A 22,285-nucleotide genomic window follows, 5' to 3' on the forward strand; every position below is an offset into this window, starting at 1 on the left:
CATGGACACGCTATGATATGTGATATATTTTTAAAAGCTATGATACTGATTCTGATATGCCTCGACTTTTTTAAAACTCTTTTGACGTCATCAAAACCGTTACAACAATGTTTGTATACATTGATTATGCGTTGTTTAACGGGTTCTGTGTCAGTCGATGTGCGCACTACGTCATCAATATAGGCGTTTCGAAAATAACTAATATTACAACTGTGAATTTTGGTGTTTATTTTGTAATTAGATATGTTCCATAACTCATATTTCATATTTGATTGATTTTGATAATTTTGCACTAGGATGTGCACTACGTCATCAATATATCGGGGCTACGCTAAGGCCAACTTCGGTCATCTGAGTTAGTCGTCTAGAGTCGAACTGAGTGAAACCGAATGTCAGTGAGTCGAAATATCAATCCGGAAATCGTTCGGAAATTAAGCGCATTCGGTTGTTAGTTCCGACTACCAGTCGACTAGATACGAAAACCGAATTTGGCCCTGGTCAATTCAATTCAATTATCGATATATACAAATTCAACATAACTTTATTCATCCTAAATATTATACAATTTCATAATATATATACAAATTACTTATTGTCGACAACATTAAGCAATACATGTTATTTTTGAAGGCGTCAATCAAGGCTGAAGTTACAAGTTAGTTTTCTGTTTTCTATCATGAATCTGTGGGATGAGGTACGCGCAGTTTAGCAAGCGCGCGTCTCAAGCGTATGATCAATGATAGCTCTTTTTATTCTACAATAGAAGAACAATGGCTTCTCACACCTGCCCGCTTCCCCGGCCATAAACACGTTATTAATTTGAAAATAACGTGGTTATCTTACGTGTAAATGGTTGGAATTCAATCGATTTTCGGACATCATTATGGCGGCCATCAAACCATTTAATGTCGTATTTAATTTCGATATTCTGGTTTGTTTTGGTCTTCGGAGAGTTGAGTTTATTTCATTTCTGTGCCGTTATAAGGTAATGAAAGCTTTTAGTAGAGGCATATAAAATCTGAGTTACTCTCTGGGGTCAGATATATTGACGCCTTACACACAGTCTCAGTTGGACAGTTTTCGGTCCGTTCTATCGCCTTCAGACTTAAGGCTCTCGGAGAAATTTACTTAGTGTTATATTGCACTGATGATAATAACAGGTACATCGGATGTTTAGCTAGGATCTTATGTCGTACCGTATACCAATAACCTTATTTAACCGACCAAGGTCAAATCTCTTTGGTTCTTGTACGAATGTATACACATCCCAAGCTTTCGCTAAAATGGGATTTGAATACAGAGAAAAAACGGTTTTAGACGTGTTTTCAAAGTGACTTTGAGAGTATGCAAATGACGGTGAAGGTACACGGTGACGTCATTATGCCTGGCCTGTGGATATGCCAGCTTATCGAATGAATAAAGGGACATTTAGAAAGACTAATGGGATTATTAATACTATTAGGTTCCGCGTCCCCTGGCCACGATTATTTTATTGGTATACGTTAACTGCCTAATGACTTGTTAGGACTATTCTTTGATATTTCTGACGAGGCAAGAAAAACTCGCTTATCGTATACAATGTATAAAAATCAAGCAATACCAAATACTCATTATATAATAATAATTGTCGTGCTTAGTCTCGCCTCAAGACGTTCACGGTTATCGAGGTGTCTGTGGCAGGTGCACGAACCGCAGCCATTATTGCCTCGCTTTCATCCTTCGAGGGCATATCCCAGTCACGAGAGTTGATGACATGTAAATAATTGTACTGTCAATGCGCCAAGACGCTAATAAATTTATAGTACCAATTTGATCAGTGATTTTTCGGAAAATGAGTCCGATTGCATCTGAAGGAGGTTTTAGATGCGTTTAGGGGACCCGAAATCATTCCCGTATCCCCCGGGGGCTATTTGGAGCGCGTATGAATCTGCCTGCAAATGAATAGCGGGGCTATAAAAATTCACTCTATCTATCTGTAATGTCACGGCTGACTCGAATTATCGGCTTGTAGATGGCGAAAAGGTACGAATTCGAACGTTGGGGTTCGAATGAGGTTCGCAACATATACATTGCCTAACCTTATCGACATTGAATGTTATAATTTCAAGGATCAATAAAGTTATTTTAAATTCGAATATATCACCATTTAAATTGTATTGACGGTAACCAGTCTAACCAGGCTACCCAATATTGATGACGTATTATAGAGCACATCAAAATTGATAAATGATAATAATTCATTATCAAAAAGACATGAAAATCTATCAAATAAAAACTAGATTATCAAATATAGATTGCATTACAAAAATGAACGCCAATATTCACAATTGCAATTGTCATTTCGGAACTCCAATATTGATGACGTAGTACCCCTTTTATCATGCATAGTAATGATCCATATATAGCCTAAAAACATTATTGTAGCAGGGTCTTTTAGAAAATTCTGTCTCACAGTATGACGGTCGTATAAAGCTCTTGTTTATACATCCATGGCAGAATAAACAATATGAATACATACATACGACTGCGGTACCCCTGATTGACGCATAAAGCTCCACATTCAATATTCATTCGCGGAGAGTAAATCAGTTTTCTCTTTTACCGGAATTCATTTTTCGGTCATTGCTTTTTCTTTCTCGGTTGTCACGTCCGAATTGTTTTGCACCAATCATCTGTCAACATTTTAATTTACTGGCGGATAATTCTATTACACGAGATGCAAGTCTGAGTTTCTGACGAGGTGAGGTCTCAGGTGGTGCATTCGCGTCCATAATTACAGCCGATATAAACACGGCGTAGAAAGCTGTAACGCCTTATTTCGGCGCTAAGTCGGGCTTTATTGAAAAATATTCAATAATTCAAATTCGTAATCACTAAAGCCGCGGCGCGAATCACCCGACGCAGTTTCCTGATGAAATTAATAGATATCCAATAAAAACCCGTCGCAACGCCTAATACGCTCGGATAGCGGTGATGTGTGTTCATTTATTTGTGTAAATTGCAGCTCAAATCCCGTCACGATTCAAAAATCAGGCTCGCAATACTTACCGATTTGTCATGGAAACGATCGTCGCAGCGACGAATGAAATCGTTTTGTGTGATCACGTGACCAGTTCATTTACATAGGATTACCTTGTGAAGCTGAGCGGTTCCATTGTTATATGGCGGAATACTGGGGGCCAGTTGCTCGAAAGCTGTTTACAGTTTATGGATAGAGTTAACCAGTTTTCACAGCTTTCAATTAAAGGTTCATCGTTACTGTGGTATTCATCCGCCGGTCATCTTTAAGCAGCTTTTGAGCAACTGGCCCCGGTACTATAGAAAATATCATCGTTGGCCACTAATGATAATTCCATCTATAGGCGGCAGTCATCTAATGGATTTGCAATTTGCTTAAAAGTCAAAAGAATTACTAGTTCATTTGCAATAGTTAAAACTTAAGAGCAAAACCTTAACTCACGACGTGCATCTGCGTCCTGCTACAATGCCCATTTTTGGGTATGTGTTAAAATTTAAATTCGTAAGATTTTTTTTGCATGAATCGGCCCCAGAAATTCCAATTATGTACTCCGATTCAAACAAGAAATTCCTCTACATTCGACCTCGCCTCCGATCACATAACTATATCTGTACGCGATTTCCGGTTTCAAAATCAAACCCCATGTTTCGCTTCCGGTAGGTGTGGTGGGTTTGTAAGGGACACCAAATCAAAAGAAATCTACCAATCAAATAAAGAGAGGGACAACCCTATCTAAAAATCTTAAAGCGATGGAATAGATCATTGTATCATAAAATGACCGGTGTGTCGAATATCAACCGTCTTACTTGAGAACTTCGCCACCTTCCCATCTGGCAACCCGACTCCTCGAGCACGTTGCACATATCTCAAATAATGAAAAAAATAGATCTAATGTGTTCGATATAATTTGAATTTATTCATAACGTTTCATATATAAATTAATTGCACAGCGAAAAAATGAAACCAAACTGAAAACGGCATCGCTTGCCAGGGCATATTGATGCCTAGATGTGACCCCGGCAAGTGATCATTTCGAGACATAATTTACAATATATTAATAAATGTCAATTATACATACAACGTATCATATGATATACACTATCTATTCGAACTCAATATATTTCAAATAATTCTTGGAGTAATCATCTGACGATGATCAAATGATCATTTGTCAAATGATCACTCCAAGATTAAACATACAACTATTATTACGAGTATGTATTATACATTCTTAGAAAATGCGGCAGGGGCTGAATACGGTGTTTTGAGATTATACTACAACGGGATATCTAATCATGATAGTGATTGTGAGGAATAGTTTTGTCAATTATAGTAGTTATCAGCGGTTTTTATCTTGGAGTAGCCTGTCTGATTACTCCCAAGCTCTTGCTTAATCACTAAACCTAAAATTGAAGGCCGGTACTTAATCCTTTTCACGAGCGGATTCCAGTCAGCTTTTTACCAGCTGCTGCATGAGAAACCGCTCGTGAAAACGCCGGAAAATTGGACCCGACCTGGCAAAAACGCGGCGGCTGAAAATTATGCTCGCTCGTGGAAACCGCTCGTGAAAGCCAGCTTTAGAGAGTTTGTAATCTGGCTAATCCTAAAACAGGAATACGATCAACCTGCCTGAATCTCTATTTCACGAATGTGGCAGAGAACAGCATCATTTTTGACAGTCTCAGTATAATCATCGATACATTAACAAGTCTCAAATTCAATTCCGTCTAAAAATCATGAGAATATATACAACTGATACTATTACATCCGGGATACATAATATTTCTATTGTGGAATCTCAGGGAATGGTCACTTATATGGACATTATATCGTATATCACAGTTTGACAATATGTTAAGACCCCTATAATTACCTGTTTAAGCAGGGAACAAACTAATTATCTGGTTATTTAGAGTTTTATTTTCCCTTTTTTTCCTTCCAACGAAGCCATTAACTATAAATCAATACAAGCTGCAGCATTAAGCCCAACGCACACGGCACCGAAAAAACGTTTTTTCCTCTTGAAAAAACGTGTTCGATGTTTTTTGTTATGCCGTGTGCGGTGGAGGCAAAACACAAAAAGCCGAACTGAAAAACGTTTTTCACGAGCAAAAAACGTTTTCTGAAAAACGTGTTTTCTGTTTCGGCGAAACAAATTTGTACGTTGGGCTTTAAAGATTACGAGAGACACACACGATTCTCATGTTGCTAATCACTATCTCTGGTACAATCTGGTTCATTGTTATCATTTGAGGTATCGTCAGATTTTTGTTTACTTATTGACATGTCTTTTGGTACTAATTGCTCGTCAATGATTTCATCTTCGACAGAATGCTGCGGTTCCCGGAACGAAACGTGCGCATGTGCCGGCGTATCTAGCAAGTGCGCGTGCGCGTGCGTGATACACGCCGCTTCCGAGTCTATTTCCGGTTCGAAATCGTCGTGATTACCGAAAAACGAGGAGGAAATTTCTTTGTGAGAAGCGCGTGTAAGAGGCGAAGGAGGAGGAGATGGCTCTTCGGGGCTAGGTACTTGCTCCACGATAAATCCGACTGGTTGAGTTACAGGGTATAAAGGTACCATACCAAACGACAACGGGTTCATAGATTTACTCGCTTGTACGCGCGGGTATTTAGAGTTAGGTCGCCGGCCACGCGGTACTTTAGGGGCCTCCAATAAACTTTCGATACTGAACGAACTTTTTAACAACGCAGCATTTACGTCTGTTTTATCGGCGTTGTCTTTGCGTAACGTTAGATTATACGGATTTTCTTCACGTTCACCGACAACGTCTATTTCAGTGACGTCATCGGTAAGCCCGACGTCACTTCCGGCATATGATGAGGATTTGCAGGAGCCGCCACTTTCACTGCCACGTTTATCTAAGTTACGTTTCATACGTTCTTCCATTTTTCGACGTTTACGGTCTTGGCGTTCTTCCTCTTTACGTTTGACTTCCTCTGGGTCGATGGGTTCTCCGCTACACGTTTGCGGATGAGCGTTATGTGCCGGCCGTCCCGGACCTTTCTTTGTGTTTTCCTTTTTACGCCATTTTGCTCGCCGGTTTTGAAACCACACCTGAAAGACACAAATTAAATTGACAGATGTAATGTTCATATAATACTCTTCTGGACCCAGTTCCACAGTTGTGAGTTAGAGTTAACTCTGAGTTAAAACTAGTTTATTTTCAATTAGTTAACTCTGAGTTAAATCTTAACTCAGAACTGTGGAACTGGCTCCTGCTATATAGGTCTCGATGTGCGTACGATATGCACGTCTTTGTACGTACATGGAGCTTTATATCAATAGAAATTGATTTAGTGACCTATATGTAAGCATCGGTGGTTCAGTGGTAGAATTCTCGCCTGCCACGCGGGGGGCCCGGGTTCGATTCCCGGCCGATGCAGATGATTTTTGATATTTCTGCTACCTCGTAGAGGTATTCGCGGCCGATGCAAATGATTTTTGATATCTCTGCTACCTCGTAGAGGTATTCAACAAAATCTCTTAGATCAATTCCCAAGGTTTTCAGACCATTTGGCAGAAAACCCTTTTGTTTTTTCCTAACTATCTGCTAAAACTGCGACTGCAACTTTGAGTTAACGAATCAACCTTAAAGTAGCGTCTGGTGTTAGCCCCACTTCATGATTTTGTCCTGCAATTATAGGGTCGGCTACGGACTGCGGTTTGAGACAAATCAATTCAATAAGGATTTAACGCTTCCAATTAATAGAAAAATTCGTACAATTGTTAAATATGTTAAATTTTGGCCACACTCAAAAGCCCACCATTACGGTGAATCATGGTTGTAGGGCTGTTGACTACGATTCGGACAAATCAGTTCAATAAGGACTTATTGCTCTCAAGTCACAGAATATTACGAATAAACCTGTTACTGCTGCTCTTCAGCTATATTTCGTATATCAACTTTTCCACTAACGATACATCAAAACTAGTGGACAACTGTGGATAATATTTAACTTAAACTAGCATATAGTAATTGATTTTTTATGAAGCATTAATTCTAGGACGGAGAGTGTAAAGAAGTTGTGATCTGATATTCAGTATGAATAAGCGGGCCGTCTGCGCTCTGGCGCTGTACCTGTCTCCGCGTTCACCGGACGATGAGTAATATACAATGTCACTTATCCATTGATTTCTATAAGGAATCTCATTCTCCTGTGTTATCAAATATTTATACATCGAGTCACTCGAGAGATTCTACTTCAATAAAAACTGACTGAACAGAATTCATTAGGACTACCTCACGTCCTTACTTCTGAGGTGCACCTCTTTTATCTTCAGTGACTTTTTTATCGGAAAAAATTCAGCTTCGTGTCTCAAATATTAATGAAACGCCAGAAATTCTATCTGCCAGTAACAATGGAGTAATTGAATTAGAGAATACTCGATACGGCCCCGAATGAATATAATATCCAACTATCAAACTATGAAACAATTTTCTGGGCGTATTAGATAGCCGATTGAACATGATTCACTTATTTTAATCATTCAACCCGAAAATTAGTGGGAATAATTTGAAATGGCATAAGAATGACGTCGCCACAGGTACGACTAATGTCGAACCAAATATCAATCCCAATTATGAAACCCTATTGAAAGACGTTGTTTTTATGTACATTTAGAATCTATCAATATTGACGTGTTCAGTTTAACAAGTGGACTCGAAGAAATGGTAAAAAAACTATTAAAGGCATGGTGCCAATCCTATTTTACAATAGATTTAAATGTATGTGGGTCTCTGATTTTTAAAATATTTTACGTCGGAGTGACCCAGACTCGTGGGGGCTTCGCGCGGCGTTCGCCTCATGCGGAAAGCCGACGTATGCCGTTTTTCCCTGATGTCTGAACAATGGAAAAATGAAGGATACGTCACTGCATATGAAACCAATTTATCAGTGAACTATGCGCGGTACATGGTAACCGGTCTATTGGTATGATATGATGAATCCCAGTATGCGGATATTTACATTGTAATAGCTCTAATGATGAACGTATACTTGTACGTTTCGTTCAGAATCAATTAAATTATTTGTAGCCGGGTAATCGCGTGAAAAGGGTTAAATAATACACCCATTAGTCGTAACTGATAATCATTCCAGTCATTTCACAGAAAACAATTGAAATCGCGTTCGGAAAATCGATTCGATACCGACAACAATAGCTCCACCTATACGCGTACTTCCGGTAGGCTTTGTCAACGGAATCAATAAGCCTGATACGTCGTGGTTGATTAAAAGTTGTCGTTATTTAATGAAACATTTCTAGTTCGACATTAAACTCATAAAACCTGCCACTAATTGAATGTAACCTGCGCTTATTGTAGAAAATGTAGTCGATATTGGCGCTGTTTTTATAGTAGTTCTTCGCTTTAAAGGATCAATATCGACTTCGACGTGACAACAAAGGCGCAATTTACACAGACTATCGCTTAACTTCACTGAAAACGATACAGACAGAAATATCGCTACATAGAAAATGAATTAGTGTTCTTAACACGAACACTTATGCGTCGAGTTTTTTACGTGTAATGTATATTTTGATAAGCGTAGGCCAAAAGAAAGGATCATCCGGTTTTTGAAAATAGAAATTAATTGCTGTTGGTTTTTTCGTAGGTTGATCGGCATTTGATTTAGCTGAAGAAAAAAAGCAGCGCGGAGACCGTTTCAATAACGACTGATAACTATGCTATTTATTGTAACATTGTATGAGCGTATATAATTCGCGATGGAGTTGTCGAACGACGAAAGTTGAGTGTCTTATAGACTCGGGACTTTCTTTTTTTCTGAATAATTTATGATGGAAACGTATCACCGAAACGAATCGTTAGAAATGGCGCCGAATCTCACACACAAAGACTACACGTTAATTGTTTGCGAGGATGAGAGATCTCAAATCGTCAGACGATGGTATATCTGAGATATTGATATTGTGAGAGTCTTTTGCTACGATTGAGAAGTGTGGCTGAGATGCGTAGACGTATCGGGCATGATTTAAATAATTCATTTTCACATGACGTTTTACGCACAAGATGCACTAGACATATATTGTTGTCGGCTATTGATTAAAGACTATATATACATTGTATTATATCGTCATTACGCCGATGCTTTATCGCGTAGTTTAACGCGTATTTCGATAAACAATGTTTTTAATTGATTTTAGGTTTTGAATTGTTATACACGATGTTGTCAAGTAGTCGGGAGGAGTTTCCAGTCCTAGCAATAACAACACCACCTCATCCATGATCCAGGCCTGATCACCCTTGACAGTGATATCAATAACATTAAAGATGAAACTGACCACAATATCTTTATCGATTACTGTTCCGGCTTCTGCCAGAAATTGTATACTTTAAGTATAATGCACACATTTTTATGAATGCATTTTTCATTGAAATAAAAAACTATATCTAGGAAAACACAGCGGTTGAATTCCAGCTCAAATTCCTTTATACGCCCGGCACATCATGAGCATGTCGTTACATTCTTGGTATACGTAAGCTTGTAAATCTTTAGGTACATTAGGCCTACCGGTACTGCCAAATTCCTACGATACAGCGCTCGAGCTGTCACCACACATAATTTAAAATTTGAAATAACGGTCGCACGTCGATCTTATAGATCGATGGGAAAGTTTATATCCGTGTATGAAATGAAATCCATATGTTTAGCGTTGGAATGACAACTTCCTGGTCATCTCGACGTTCTTTAGAAAATCTCACTTGAGCCTTAATTTGATTTGAGATATCGGTTTCACCGACACCTGCGAATCGTTCGGTTATAGTACTTAAACATAGAGTCGGTTCGAGTAAATAAAACGTGCAGTGAAATTGACTAAATAATAATAGTGTATTAGTTCAATATGGCTGATTGTATAATTAGTTTGGATTCTGTATGGCTTCATTTCAACACGATTTCGCTAGATATGTAAACAGTTCTATTGTATTATAGGGGAATATCAATTACACTTTAGGTATTTATTCAACTCAACGCGCGATAGGAAAGAGTAAATCTCAACAATTGGAACTTATTCAACGACAATAATAGCTAAATAATAGAAATTATATTACGATATCTCCCCGAAGTAGCTCTACTTCATATCACATTTCGGTATATCATACATTTCTAAAAAATGTGAAATTGACGCGCGATAGGAAAGAGTAAATCTCAACAATTGGAACTTATTCAACGACAATAATAGCTAAATAATAGAAATTATATTACGATATCTCCCCGAAGTAGCTCTACTTCATATCACATTTCGGTATATCATACATTTCTAAAAAATGGAGGATTTTTGCGCATTTTTGTCGGCGGGAAAAAATTTCTCTGTTAAAATGAAGATAAGTAAAAATGTTGGTACATTGTTTCTCGTTTTTGCTGTGCTTTAAAGTTGGCCTGGCCGGCCGCCTATCTACACTGTACATTACTTAAAAAAATCGTGATCAAGCTATCCATTACAGACCCGGCAGCTACAGATATGAACTGATTACAAATTTTATTGCATTTTACAAAATGAACCCCCAGCCGATTAGGAAAAACAAGATTTCATTTTCGTTTAGCCTATATTCTTCGGTGAATTGAGGTGGAATCGCAGTAAACTATATCCAATTAGTCAACGGCGCAGTGACGTCATGCTTCTTAGCGCATCTCGGAGATAAGAAATTCATTAGATTTAACCGAACGGGACACTTAATGGAAGGCAAGAGTAATTACCATCAATGTGTGTGCGATAGGAGTTTATAAATTATAAATGCTTCACTAACTGATCGGTGCGTATCACTGTGAAGTTTTATTGCCTTCGTACAAATTACTTGCCACTTTCGTCTATAATTAGTTTCTGAATTGAGCCATTAAATCACGTGACATCAACGAGAATTTACGAGAACGGAAATCGAGATTTGAACGATGAATTATCCCGTGTGGCCGAATATTTTATGCCAAAATAACAACAATCCCGAAAATAACGAGTTTACAGATCTATATACGAGATTGCTGGTCACTGACAAGCAGCGAAATTGTCATCGCAATTCAATGCCGTTTAACCGTTCAACTCGGATGTTTTTTTGAATATATACGTATATATTTTTTCTGTGACACTATTCATGGAATACATAACATTCAACTCGGATATAACTCAAGTCGGACACATTTTTACGGTCCCCAAAGATCCGACTAGAGTGTAGTCTTCTTTATTTTGATATGCGACTGATATTTCTTTGGGTTATGAAAATTAGGTAGAACTAGCTTTCGGCAAGAAAGAAGTGACATTTCGCTGATGAAAAAAACGCGTATTATAGCAATCCACCTATCAGTATCTGTTTACAGTCCCGATATGTATTGATAGATATTTGAGGAGGTGACGCTGGTTAGTGAGGGAATCTATCCGATAGTTACATCTGAGATATCAATCAAATTTCTGTGATATTTCACGGGTAACGGTAACTCTTGAGTCATAACTCATGCATCATTAATCTCAGTAATTGAAAAATCACGGATATTCGGATGTACCGCGGCGTTACTAACGATAGCATCTCAAAAATCATAGTCGCTGATTCAATTTACCCGCAACGTCCAATTACAGGCCACTGAACTCCAGGGGAAAAATGCGGATTGAGACGCGCAGAGCAAAGAATGGGAAACTAACGGGCACTAACAGCGCGATTCTGTGTAAAACAAACCAGAATTCTTATTTTCTTATTTGCGACGTTCTCGTCCTATACAGTTTTCATTATCGGAGTGACATCATTCAATGGCTAACAATTATGAATAAAATGATCAATAGATATAGCTGGTTCCATGGTGTAGTGGTTATCACATCTGCTTAACACGCAGAAGGTCTCGGGTTCGAAACCCGATGGAACCTGATTTGTTTTTGTCTTGCTAAGCTGACGTTTGAGGAGGATTTCTGCCTCAGCAAGATCCCTACGCTAATTTCGGTTACTCGGTGATAATCTGTTTCCGCCTTTTTTATATTGATATTGATCATAGAGTTCAGGCTCGATTTTTTTGAGTCTATGGAAACGGGTGCCACAAGTGGAGCGGAGTATCCTGGACATGCCTCTTGAAATAGTTTATTGTTACAACTTCAGGGTGGCGCCTAAAAAACAACATCTGCAGTCACGTTTCTTGTTGGATATATCTTATTACGATAAAGCAGGTATTATGGTAGGTGAGACGTGTTTGATACAATAGTGTCGATTATTGACAGAAGTGTAACCCGACCCGACGTGTTCATCATTGGACAATACAATTTGAGGACTATAAATATTATACAGACACTCAGCTACGCAAGATCTTGGAGTAATCATTTTATCAGTTATAATACTTCAAGCCAGGATGAACTTCAAAAACTGGTTCTTATTTATTATTGTGGAGAATCGAAAGTGTAAGGTTCGAACCATCATCAGCCGCGGGGTTATTCAAATCAGATCCAATGAATCTATAGAAACAGACATATTATTTACTTTAAGTGGCAGATCGAATATTATAACTGGTTTCATAGCCTTTGAGGTCTCGGGGTGTAAAACCCGATAAATTCTGTATATATATATATATATATATATATATATATATATATATATATATATATATATATATATATATATATATATATATATATATATATATATATATATATATATATATATATATATATATATATATATATATATATATATATATATATATATATATATATATATATATATATATATATATATATATATATATATATATATATATATATATATATTTACATGTACTGGTCAGTGGGGACGGTCATAAACAAATAACGAATGGTGTTCGGACTGGACAAGCGGTTCCATGGTGTAGTGGTTATCACATCTGCTTAACACGCAGAAGGTCTCGGGTTCGAAACCCGATGGAACCTTTTTGGATTTTGTATGTTCAAACATCTTTCGTTTTGCTAGCTGAAGTCAGAGGAGTCCCAAGGCACTTCTGCCTCAGAATTTTCAGTCATTTATCGTCCTGCAGGTTGAAGTCTGAGGAATCCCAGGACATTTCTGCTTCGACAAACCCCTAAGGTCAAGGCGACGATGACATCTGGTTACTTGGTGACAATCAGTTTGGCTCGTGAGTGTTGGCAGCAGCTGGGTGGTCGCTAAAGCCTATTTCACTCTCGCAGTTGAAAGAGATGCTATCATCACATCTCACCCAGCTAGCCAGCAGCTAGCAATCAAATACAAATGCATTCATTGTCTTCAACGTTAATTTCTCATCAAATCAAAGCCGACAGATGGGAGTCGTGTAATACCACTGGCGACATCTAGTGACAATTGCAGGGTACCGATGGCGGGCACGGAATACTGAGTTACCTTCTGGGGCCGGTTGCATAGCCATGGCTTAGACTTAAGACCAGTCTAAGACCAACTACGTTCTATAGCCAATCTTACAACTTAAGAACCAGTCTTAAGATTTACCTCTTTTTGATTTAAGTCACGACTGTGCAACTGACCCCTGGAGTCTTATCTGTTATCTCTGTTATCCCTTGGAGTAATCATTTGAAATGATTACTCCAAGGTTATCCATTATACACTATACAACAGTCGATTCATCCGCACAAATTGTTTATCAATTGTATGATTAATTATTAATCAACAATCAGTCATGTGTTAGAAAGATCTCTCTTACAGCAATAGTATATAGACTGTAAAGACTTTGTTCAGCTCAAGATAGCATTCTACGAGGAGCAAAAAGAAACGAAGAGTCAGAAGTGTTCAGTTTCTCGCATTATGAAATCTGTGATAGCACCAATAACCGATCCGCTCTTATCATTTTATCATTTCGCGGAATAATTACAATATGTTAATCTGGTCCACGAAGTTTTCCGTGGTGATGAGCCTGCACAAATAACCGCGCGCCAAAATGAGCTCCTACCGTGTAGTACGTATATTTAGTTATTTCAAAAATCTCGATGTACTAAATGAGGCAGCCAACAAAATTAACCCCAATCAGACGCTTGCCGGCTCAGTCTGGTTGGAAGAAATTCAACAAAAAATCCTGTAAATTCAACCACCGATCACACATATATTTGTACAACGATTTTCGATTTCAAAATTGAATCCCCTGTTTGTTTCCAGCAGCAGGTGTGGCGGGTTTGTTAGGGACACCAAAACAAAACAAATCAAAAGGAATCTTTCAATCAAATGAATATCTCAGGGTCCATCCCTGTTTCAGTATTAAGCGACGGCACGTCCGGCCGCTACCATGTTTCTAATGTCTTATACTCACGTGTTTACTGAAAAGTAAAGCGTCGCTAATTTGCGGATATCGAACTCAAAAGACAGAGAAACCATCAGGGGGAAACTGTGCAGGTTTTTTTGGTAATATCGCCTTTTAACCGACAGATATACGAAACTAACGACGTGCTTAACGCCCCGACGCGACACCATTATCCGAGAACTGAGAAATGAAATATTCACCTGACACGAGGAAAAATAATTAAACTATACCCATGAAATGATCGCCTGATGGCGGATGAGCAAAGGTGCGAGTTACTTTCTATACCTGTCCAATAAATCATAGATATTCACCTAGTTAAACCATGATTTTTACGCCCTAAATATCTGATAAAACATAGACGAGAAACCATATCTGATTGACCGATAATTTTGAATATTTCCCACTCTCATTCAATGTCTCATTTTTGGAGGAATCTTTTTCAACTGCATCGATGAAAAAAAAAGCTAATACGATTTAGTTAATTAATTTAAGTTAGATTCAAATTTGATCGTAGCAAAGGATGTCCGATTTTACCAAGAAGAGCATATAATCCTAAACGTGATCTCTTTTTGTCACGATTGAGGGTTCTGGAATATAATCTACGCTTTCTGGTCATAGGCTTCGTATTAAAACCCATAACAGAAAAATATCTTCCGAATTTCAATATAAATGGACTCGAACCCCCATCGATAATAGATAAGTAATCACAGAGGCTCGGACCGGTTCCATTGAAATACTCACGTTGTGTTGGAGAATAAAGATTTTATTGAGCATCAAAATCAATTTGTTTTGTTCTCAACTCGGATCATGTTGTGTCTGAATATGTGCGAACACGAATCTACAGATCCCCGATACGGCCAGAACAGAGCTTGATGATGAAATCAATTTGTACTCTTAAAACATTTTAAACTGCTCAATCGGAAATCATTAGGCATGAAGTGTCCATCTTGCGGATTTTCGAAGATGTGTCTAAGCGATCGAAATAAGATTCCTATCTCGACAACACGAATTCGGTTCATTTCCATGAAACCAAGGAATTACTGGGCCGCATCGGATATGGATAGACACGTCAGTCTCGATGAAGTTACTCATTGGAGACTAGGGGAAATCAGCTGAAGACCAACAGAATCTTACTGACAACTGACAAGCGGACATCAACAAGAAACTTAATAAAAGTAAAATCGCAGTATCTGAAGCTAATTAAGGATTATCATATGCTGAGTTGCTCAAGTGCTTGTTTATTGCCAAACGCATGTACCGATGACGCAAGTGTGAACGGTGCCCTAAGATGTCTTAAAATTCCCCCGGGGGCCCGCTTTCACGAACGGGATTTAGCCCTAATTCGGGTTAAAAGTTAACTCCAATTCGTGAAACCGAGCCCTGGGGTAACGAGCACTGGTTTGACCTTTCAACGCGTATTTACAGTCCACTCAATAAGATATCGAATGCAAGCGGGTCATCAGATTCGGTGACAATCGTTCGCGTTTCAAACACGTCGTGGCCGATACAAAATGACATTATAGTTTTATTGATGAATGTTCCATCGACGGTTCGACTTCGCGAACGACTATTCAATCAACGTTTCGCTTACACTTCCGTAATAGTTTTCGTCTTAGATAAAACCGTTAGATCGTCTGTCATTGTGAAGGCAATTTAATTCAGTCGACACCGTCGAGGCGAGATTTGCGTGAGATAACGCGAGACTGACGAGATTTCGCGAGATATAGTCGTCTTCTACTGACGTAAATCTCCTGATAATAGATTCCCGTTTGACATATAATTAGCAGGAATTGAAAATTAGTTCACAGCAGACCAGACGAGAGTGAGAGTAATCTCTTCTGCTCTGCTGCTGATGGCTTGCAACAAATATTGCATCACTTTTTTCAGAAAGATGGCTGCCTCCATAAAATCAGTGTTGTCACTACTAAAATTTATCCAACTAAACTAAAATGATGAGGGCTCTTCAGACCATTCTCTTCATTCGCAACAATTTTGATGTTTCATAAATGAAAATATACAATTCAGATGTCCCTTAATCGGAAGTTAAATTAAGCCAATCGTGGCTTACTCCGAGCATGGAGGGTCCCACCTTCCCGCTCCGGTATAACAGTTGTTATTCAATTGATAGCCGATTCGCCTCCCGCGCGTTCTGTGGTATACTCATTCATTGCCACAAAAAGTCAAAGAATTTTTCATCTATTCACTAGTTTAATGACAATGCTAACAGCGAGGGTTATGACGTCACATATTATAATGTCGTTACCCACTTGACAGCTAATGTGAAACCATCGTTGAGAAAACCAACAAGAAATTCGATCTTTATTAACTTTCTAAATTGTCCTCGTAACTGCGCGTGAATACTCGAGAATACTCGAGATCTTTAGTTATAATGCTTTAATTAGTTAAATTGCTCGTTCATAGTAACTAGTTGCCATATGTATCGATTAAAACCGAGTGGAAACGTTTCTTCTGTAAACTTAATACAATTAACTCGAGTGCTATTTTGTCTCGTTCAGTTGAGTTTTAAGTGGTTAGCCTGTACGAGTTCAGTATCAATCTCGCTCTGATTAGTCCATCTATCACGTGGTCGTCACGTTTCTACTGTAAACACGGCAGACGATAGTCACGTGTCGTAAATCGCGAACACGTGACTGCGCCGTATAGCATAAGGCGTTTTAAACCCTTGACCAAATGGTCTCGGTTTTTGGAAATATTCTTTGGAGATTCTGAAGTTTGTAAATGGAAGATTCTATAAAAACTAGCGTCGAGTGGATCAGCGGTAAAAGGCTATGGTCTTAATGGTGGATTGATTGGTATGCAAATTTCTAAATCCCATTTCACAGATATACGTGCTCCAACATGCAAACTTTTTAAAATGGATCTTTCGTTACGCGTATGCTTACCTGAACCCGAGATTCGACTAAGTCCAATTTCAAAGCGAGTGCCTCGCGCATGAATACATCTGGATAATGACTGTCGTGAAATGCCCGTTCTAGTTCTTCTAGCTGCCATCCGCTGAAATTAGTCCGCGTTCGACGTCGTTTTGCTGATTGTCCGTCTTTACCGTCATCGGCAGAATCTGAAATGTGAGAAATCAAAGCTCTCAGAGGATACGATCATCAATATTGTCGGGTGATGAGTTTGGTAAATCTTGATACTATATCAGTAGTCGAAACCTTTTTCTTAGGTGGGCGAAGAAGATACGAAATCCGTGGGAAATTTTTCAATTTCAGATTTTTTTTAAAATTCATATATGCCCATTGAAATTGCATTCATTTCAAAACGAACAGTTTACATAATGGAAATACTGAAATGTTTTGAATATTGATAAAATCGATCGACGTATCAAAATTAACCGTTTTCATTGTTGATATCACGTATTTGAACTATAACAGCAGCGTTAACCTGGTTATCGACCCATTGGTAAAATTTTAAATTAGCGACGAGGATGGCGCTACTTTGCTCATATAGTTCTGAAAATTTAATGCAATTTACGCGACTTAATTTCGTAGCGGACGTATAAATATCCGGTAATTAGCGGTGGCGCGGTGACTACTTCCGGTCGTCTGCCGGTAATCGTCACGTGTGTGTTCGTATCGGTAACAAATCGAATCAATTGTTCGTATCTATCGATGGGGTTTCGTAATAATAATGATAATTCATGACACCTGAAGCGCTTCGGCGGCCGTTTAATAAAACGCTCGTCATCGTATTATGAGGCCCCGCGATGCGATGGATGCGCATATTAGTCGCCACGATTTATTACAGTCACATTTGAAGCCGAATAACAATGCGCACTATACAATACGATGCATGATTTAATAAACCTAATACTCATAACATTATCCTCTGTTAATTACATTTGAACGTTTACTTTCACGCCGACACGTTTTGTGCGAGTGACTTATTGGACGGGTTCCCCGCGAGCTATTTAGCCGCCTAAATAATTAATACGGTTACCAGTCTAAACGTGATGTTTATTGAAATGAACAGCGTGGAACTTCATAATGTATAATCTAAAAACCGGACTAAACAATTTCAATCGAAACGAAACGACTTTGAAACGGTTGTAATTAAACGGGTAAATTAGTAATATTGACGCGCTGAAATGTTGATCGACGGCTGGCGAGTTTGTTTTGGGGGGTTTAATTATTACATAGGTGCGACATGAACTCGATTTAAACGCAATTCACTATTTAGTTTTAAATGGCTAATGTTGACTCAGTCACGGAGACTGTTTGATTATTTGTTAAACAGTAATTGATAATAGACGCTGTATATTAAAGAGTTGTGTCATTCAAATGTATAAACAGATTGCAAATGACTTTGACATTTCAAAATTTTCACACCAAAAGTTGAAAAGAATCATCATTTTCTTATCATCTGCCCTGCCCTGTAACTGTCCAAGGTTCTTTTTTTATTCCTCTGCTCCATTTGAATCACACCAAACAACTTTAGGAAAATTGTATAAAGCCCTATATTGAATGCGATGGGAGCAAACCCTACCCCCTCACTTAGAATACACTATAAAGCGGTTTCTTTAACCTTCATAATGATTCCGTTAACAGCGCAGACTTCCACTAAAAACATAAGCACAATTATTCTCAATAAAAATATTCACGCCACTGAAAGATTTCCAGAATGACACGTACTGATGATTTGCGGTTATTCAAATTAAAAACCGTTAAGAAGATATCGGTTATCAAACCTCTGCAAGGGGGTGTACGAATAAGGAAATCAAAATATGGGCGCCAGGGCCATGTTTTATGGATATAAGTTTGTAACTTCTCCTGGTGTCCATCGACTTGAATTACATTATTTTATTATATTATCTTGTTGTAATTTTCTAGTGTAATTTAATTCGTGAATAAAGAAAGAAAGAAAAACCATATATCTGCGATGATGGATTCGACATAGCGAAATAGTGGATGAGAGAACTAAATTAAGACCTATATTTTTTTAAAGAATTTTTGTCGCTCTGCCATTTGAGTGTGTGAACGCGTGAATGGTTGAGTGTATTAATCCGATAGTATTTGAATGGAACCACGCACTGATAGGGCACCGAGTCCGCACGGCATTCTTCTTAAAGCGGCGTGATACGTGAGCGAACAATTCGGCAGTTCGGATCTTTACCCGTCATACGATACGTGAAATCAGTCAACATAATAATTTCAATAATACAATACAAACAATCGAAAGAAAGTGTGAAGGTAAATATACCTCTTCTATTCACGCTGAATACAAACAACTTTGAAATACTTGAACAATCATGTCTGTAGAATGTCCAATGATCTAAAACGTGCTGAAGACTCGATTCGATTCTTTTAAGTGAATATTAGTTTTTTCTTCAATGTGAAACGATGGAATTCCATTAGTATGTTTGTTTATCGGTTGTATAGGTTTATAATTATATATATACTCGTCAATTTAAGCCCCGAATTTCTCGTATTGAAACGCCGTATAGCACAACGAGGGTCATTGCGTTCGAATGAAAATATATACGCGCCACCGTTTTCAACGATCAGATCTATAACGGAAATAAACCAGCGATTTGAAAACGATTATAGAATGAATTCGAAAAAAATATCGAGGCTTCTTTTCAGGGTCGCTTTCGCGAGTTATGACTTAATACAATCGAGTCGACCCGTAGGCCAATAGAGTAGAAATTAGATCTTGTTTTTAACTCTATAGAGTCATATTTTTGACCACCAACTTAGAAACCGGGGCCAGGGAATTGTAAAATATGTGAAGATTTGACTTTTGACTTATTCAGTAAACTGTATACGTCATGACGTACAGTTTTTCCCAACTACAAAATAAGTTCATATATAATTTGACGATATAATCTATTTGCATTATCGGCATATCCACTGTGTAAAGATTTACTACCATAACGAGTGATTAATTTGTTAATCGCCTTTTTGTATCTCTCTCTCTCTTTTGTATACAAAGGTATGTTAGAGCATTTTGTTTTTGTGATTTGTTTCTGCCTAAATTACCATCGTGACTATCTGTACTTTGTTTTTTTAGGAGGCGATGTATTAGCGGTGTATTGATTATCAATTTCCCAGATTTTGAACCGTCGCTCCATATACGATTAGTTCATTATCAAATTATCAACAACATTTCACAAATAAGCCTAATTATCAGATTGAATTGCGCACATTATCAAATGAAAATAACCGATCAAACCTCTACGAAAGAAGATCAATTTGCTTTTAGTGACCTCTTAATCAAGTATCAAAATAACACAAATTGCCAATTTAATTGAATAATCAGATTCTCGTAAACAAATTGATTTACTTATTTCTTTTTTTTTCGTGGTACCTACCGGACTGTTTGCACTGTGGAGAACCAGCAGACGTCACCGATGAATTAGGAGTACTACCAGGTGTCGAAGCCAGTATTCCATTTACAGAATAATTCAAATGTCTTACAGCCGATAAGGTAGCGTTCGTAAAATCAAAACCGTAAGGAGCGGCGGCGGCATAGTTAAACGTAAACGGATGTCCGTAAGGTTGAAACCCGTGAATAGCAGCTGGTCCTGGACCGTAAGAGTGAGAAAACTGTCGTTCCATGCTGTCCATGGTCCTCTAGAAGAAACTGGCGATGTTCAGCGGTGAGCTGGTAGATTTGTCACAGTGGGCGGAGTTTATTCAGTCCTACCAGACGACAGTATCGACCAATCAGCCGTCGACATTGAGATAACTATCTTCCCTTGGGTTGAGCACGATCGTATCTTTTCTATTACGCGAATTTTACCATCTTTATTTTGTGTTATTGATTTCGGAAACTTTTTCCTTTCTCCGCGTCTCTCTTGAGTTCTCTCCGTAAAGATCTTTTCAAAACGGATCTTGTAAAATATTTACAATGAATTTGTAGATTATGCCGGTTTTCATAACAGATGCACGGACGCCATCGGCTATTTAGATTTACCAACGTGATAAGACCATTTCTTCAACTTCGGACTTGTGTCTCCAGTTGAACTAACGCCTCTAGGGGATTAAGACTGACTTTTTAACGTTCAAAATTACGCTCGAAGGAAAATAAGAAAGTGCCGATATTATGGATATTATGTATGATTTCAGAGAATTAATGTCTTGTCGTTGAATAGGTAATTATAACCAATTGAAATAAGTCCCGAGGAGGGATGCTAAAATAGTTTACAAGATGGAGGCACCCCATCATGGAATTCAATTGACTCGACAAAACATGGACATTCGAGTGTGGGAAAGCGATAAGTAATCCAAATTTCTATATCATGTTTCTTTATCATGGAAAAGAAACATCTAATATACATGCACATGTCACTTTTCACAAAAAGAAATAACTTAACAAGTCGACTTATGAAACTGAGCCTTATTTCATAGTTTTAAGTTTAATTTGATTATTGATTGTAGTTGAACAGCCATTTCAATCACTTCATCCTAAATGAAATCTTAATCATCACTGATGTTGACTAATGTAGACACGTTATTATATAAACACTATCCAGGATAAAGAGAAACAATCATTTCAGAAAATTTGCGCTCAGAAAATAAACTCTGAATAATCATAAGAATATATTTACAAAAGAGTTCATATGTATTTTCTTTTTTTCTAATGAAAAAGAAAATCAATATCATTTATTTCAACGGAAGGATCGAATATCTTAGCACACTGTCTACGAACTGGGGAAAAAGACCAATCGCGATGAGACAACTATCTGTATAGTTACGAAGAAGTAAATTAGTAAACTTAAGGCCGCGGAGGATATCTCTGTTAGGATGAGTTGGGTATACGGTTGCAGTAATCAGTAATAATGTGTCGACGTGTTTATGAAATTAGAGTTTGACAAGTTATCAGGGATATGGGTGACGTTACCCCTGGGAGATATTGGTGTACTAATCATATTCACGGTTTGATAGTTCAACTTGTCAAAAATCTATAATGATAGTGACGGGAGCGAAAAGAAGAGAGGTTGATTAACGCGATTGGTTTACATTGACCACTTCTGTTG

At 38.0% G+C, this 22,285-nt stretch overlaps 1 protein-coding gene and 3 non-coding genes across 4 annotated transcripts; 3 read left to right on the forward strand and 1 right to left on the reverse strand.

Annotated features, from left to right (window-relative positions):
- Window positions 1–5,227: 5,227 nt before the first annotated feature.
- LOC141904276 (uncharacterized) lies at window positions 5,228–20,873 on the reverse strand. The gene is made up of 3 exons (XM_074792856.1): window positions 20,618–20,873; window positions 17,190–17,365; window positions 5,228–6,097 (listed from the first exon to the last, which is right to left on the reverse strand). The coding sequence occupies exons 1-3, from the start codon at window positions 20,871–20,873 to the stop codon at window positions 5,228–5,230; spliced, it is 1,302 nt and encodes a 433-aa protein (XP_074648957.1).
- On the forward strand, window positions 6,355–6,425 carry Trnag-gcc (transfer RNA glycine (anticodon GCC)). Its single transcript has one exon. It is a non-coding gene; the product is annotated as a tRNA-Gly (tRNA).
- Trnav-aac (transfer RNA valine (anticodon AAC)) lies at window positions 11,836–11,908 on the forward strand. Its single transcript has one exon. It is a non-coding gene; the product is annotated as a tRNA-Val (tRNA).
- Window positions 12,862–12,934, forward strand: Trnav-aac (transfer RNA valine (anticodon AAC)). Its single transcript has one exon. It is a non-coding gene; the product is annotated as a tRNA-Val (tRNA).
- Window positions 20,874–22,285: the final 1,412 nt, after the last annotated feature.

The sequence above is a fragment of the Tubulanus polymorphus genome, chromosome 4 (assembly GCF_964204645.1).
Source record: "Tubulanus polymorphus chromosome 4, tnTubPoly1.2, whole genome shotgun sequence".
NCBI lineage: Eukaryota > Metazoa > Nemertea > Palaeonemertea > Tubulaniformes > Tubulanidae > Tubulanus > Tubulanus polymorphus.

Excerpts from the sequence above, each read along its gene's own strand:
- LOC141904276 (XM_074792856.1), bottom strand. The coding sequence starts at position 20,873 with ATGGACAGCATGGAACGACAGTTTTCTCACTCTTACGGTCCAGGACCA. Across the intron at positions 17,366-20,617 it reads TCCACAGTGCAAACAGTCCG|ATTCTGCCGATGACGGTAAA; the intron begins GTAGGTACCACG and ends CTCACATTTCAG. Across the intron at positions 6,098-17,189 it reads TAGTCGAATCTCGGGTTCAG|GTGTGGTTTCAAAACCGGCG; the intron begins GTAAGCATACGC and ends TGTGTCTTTCAG.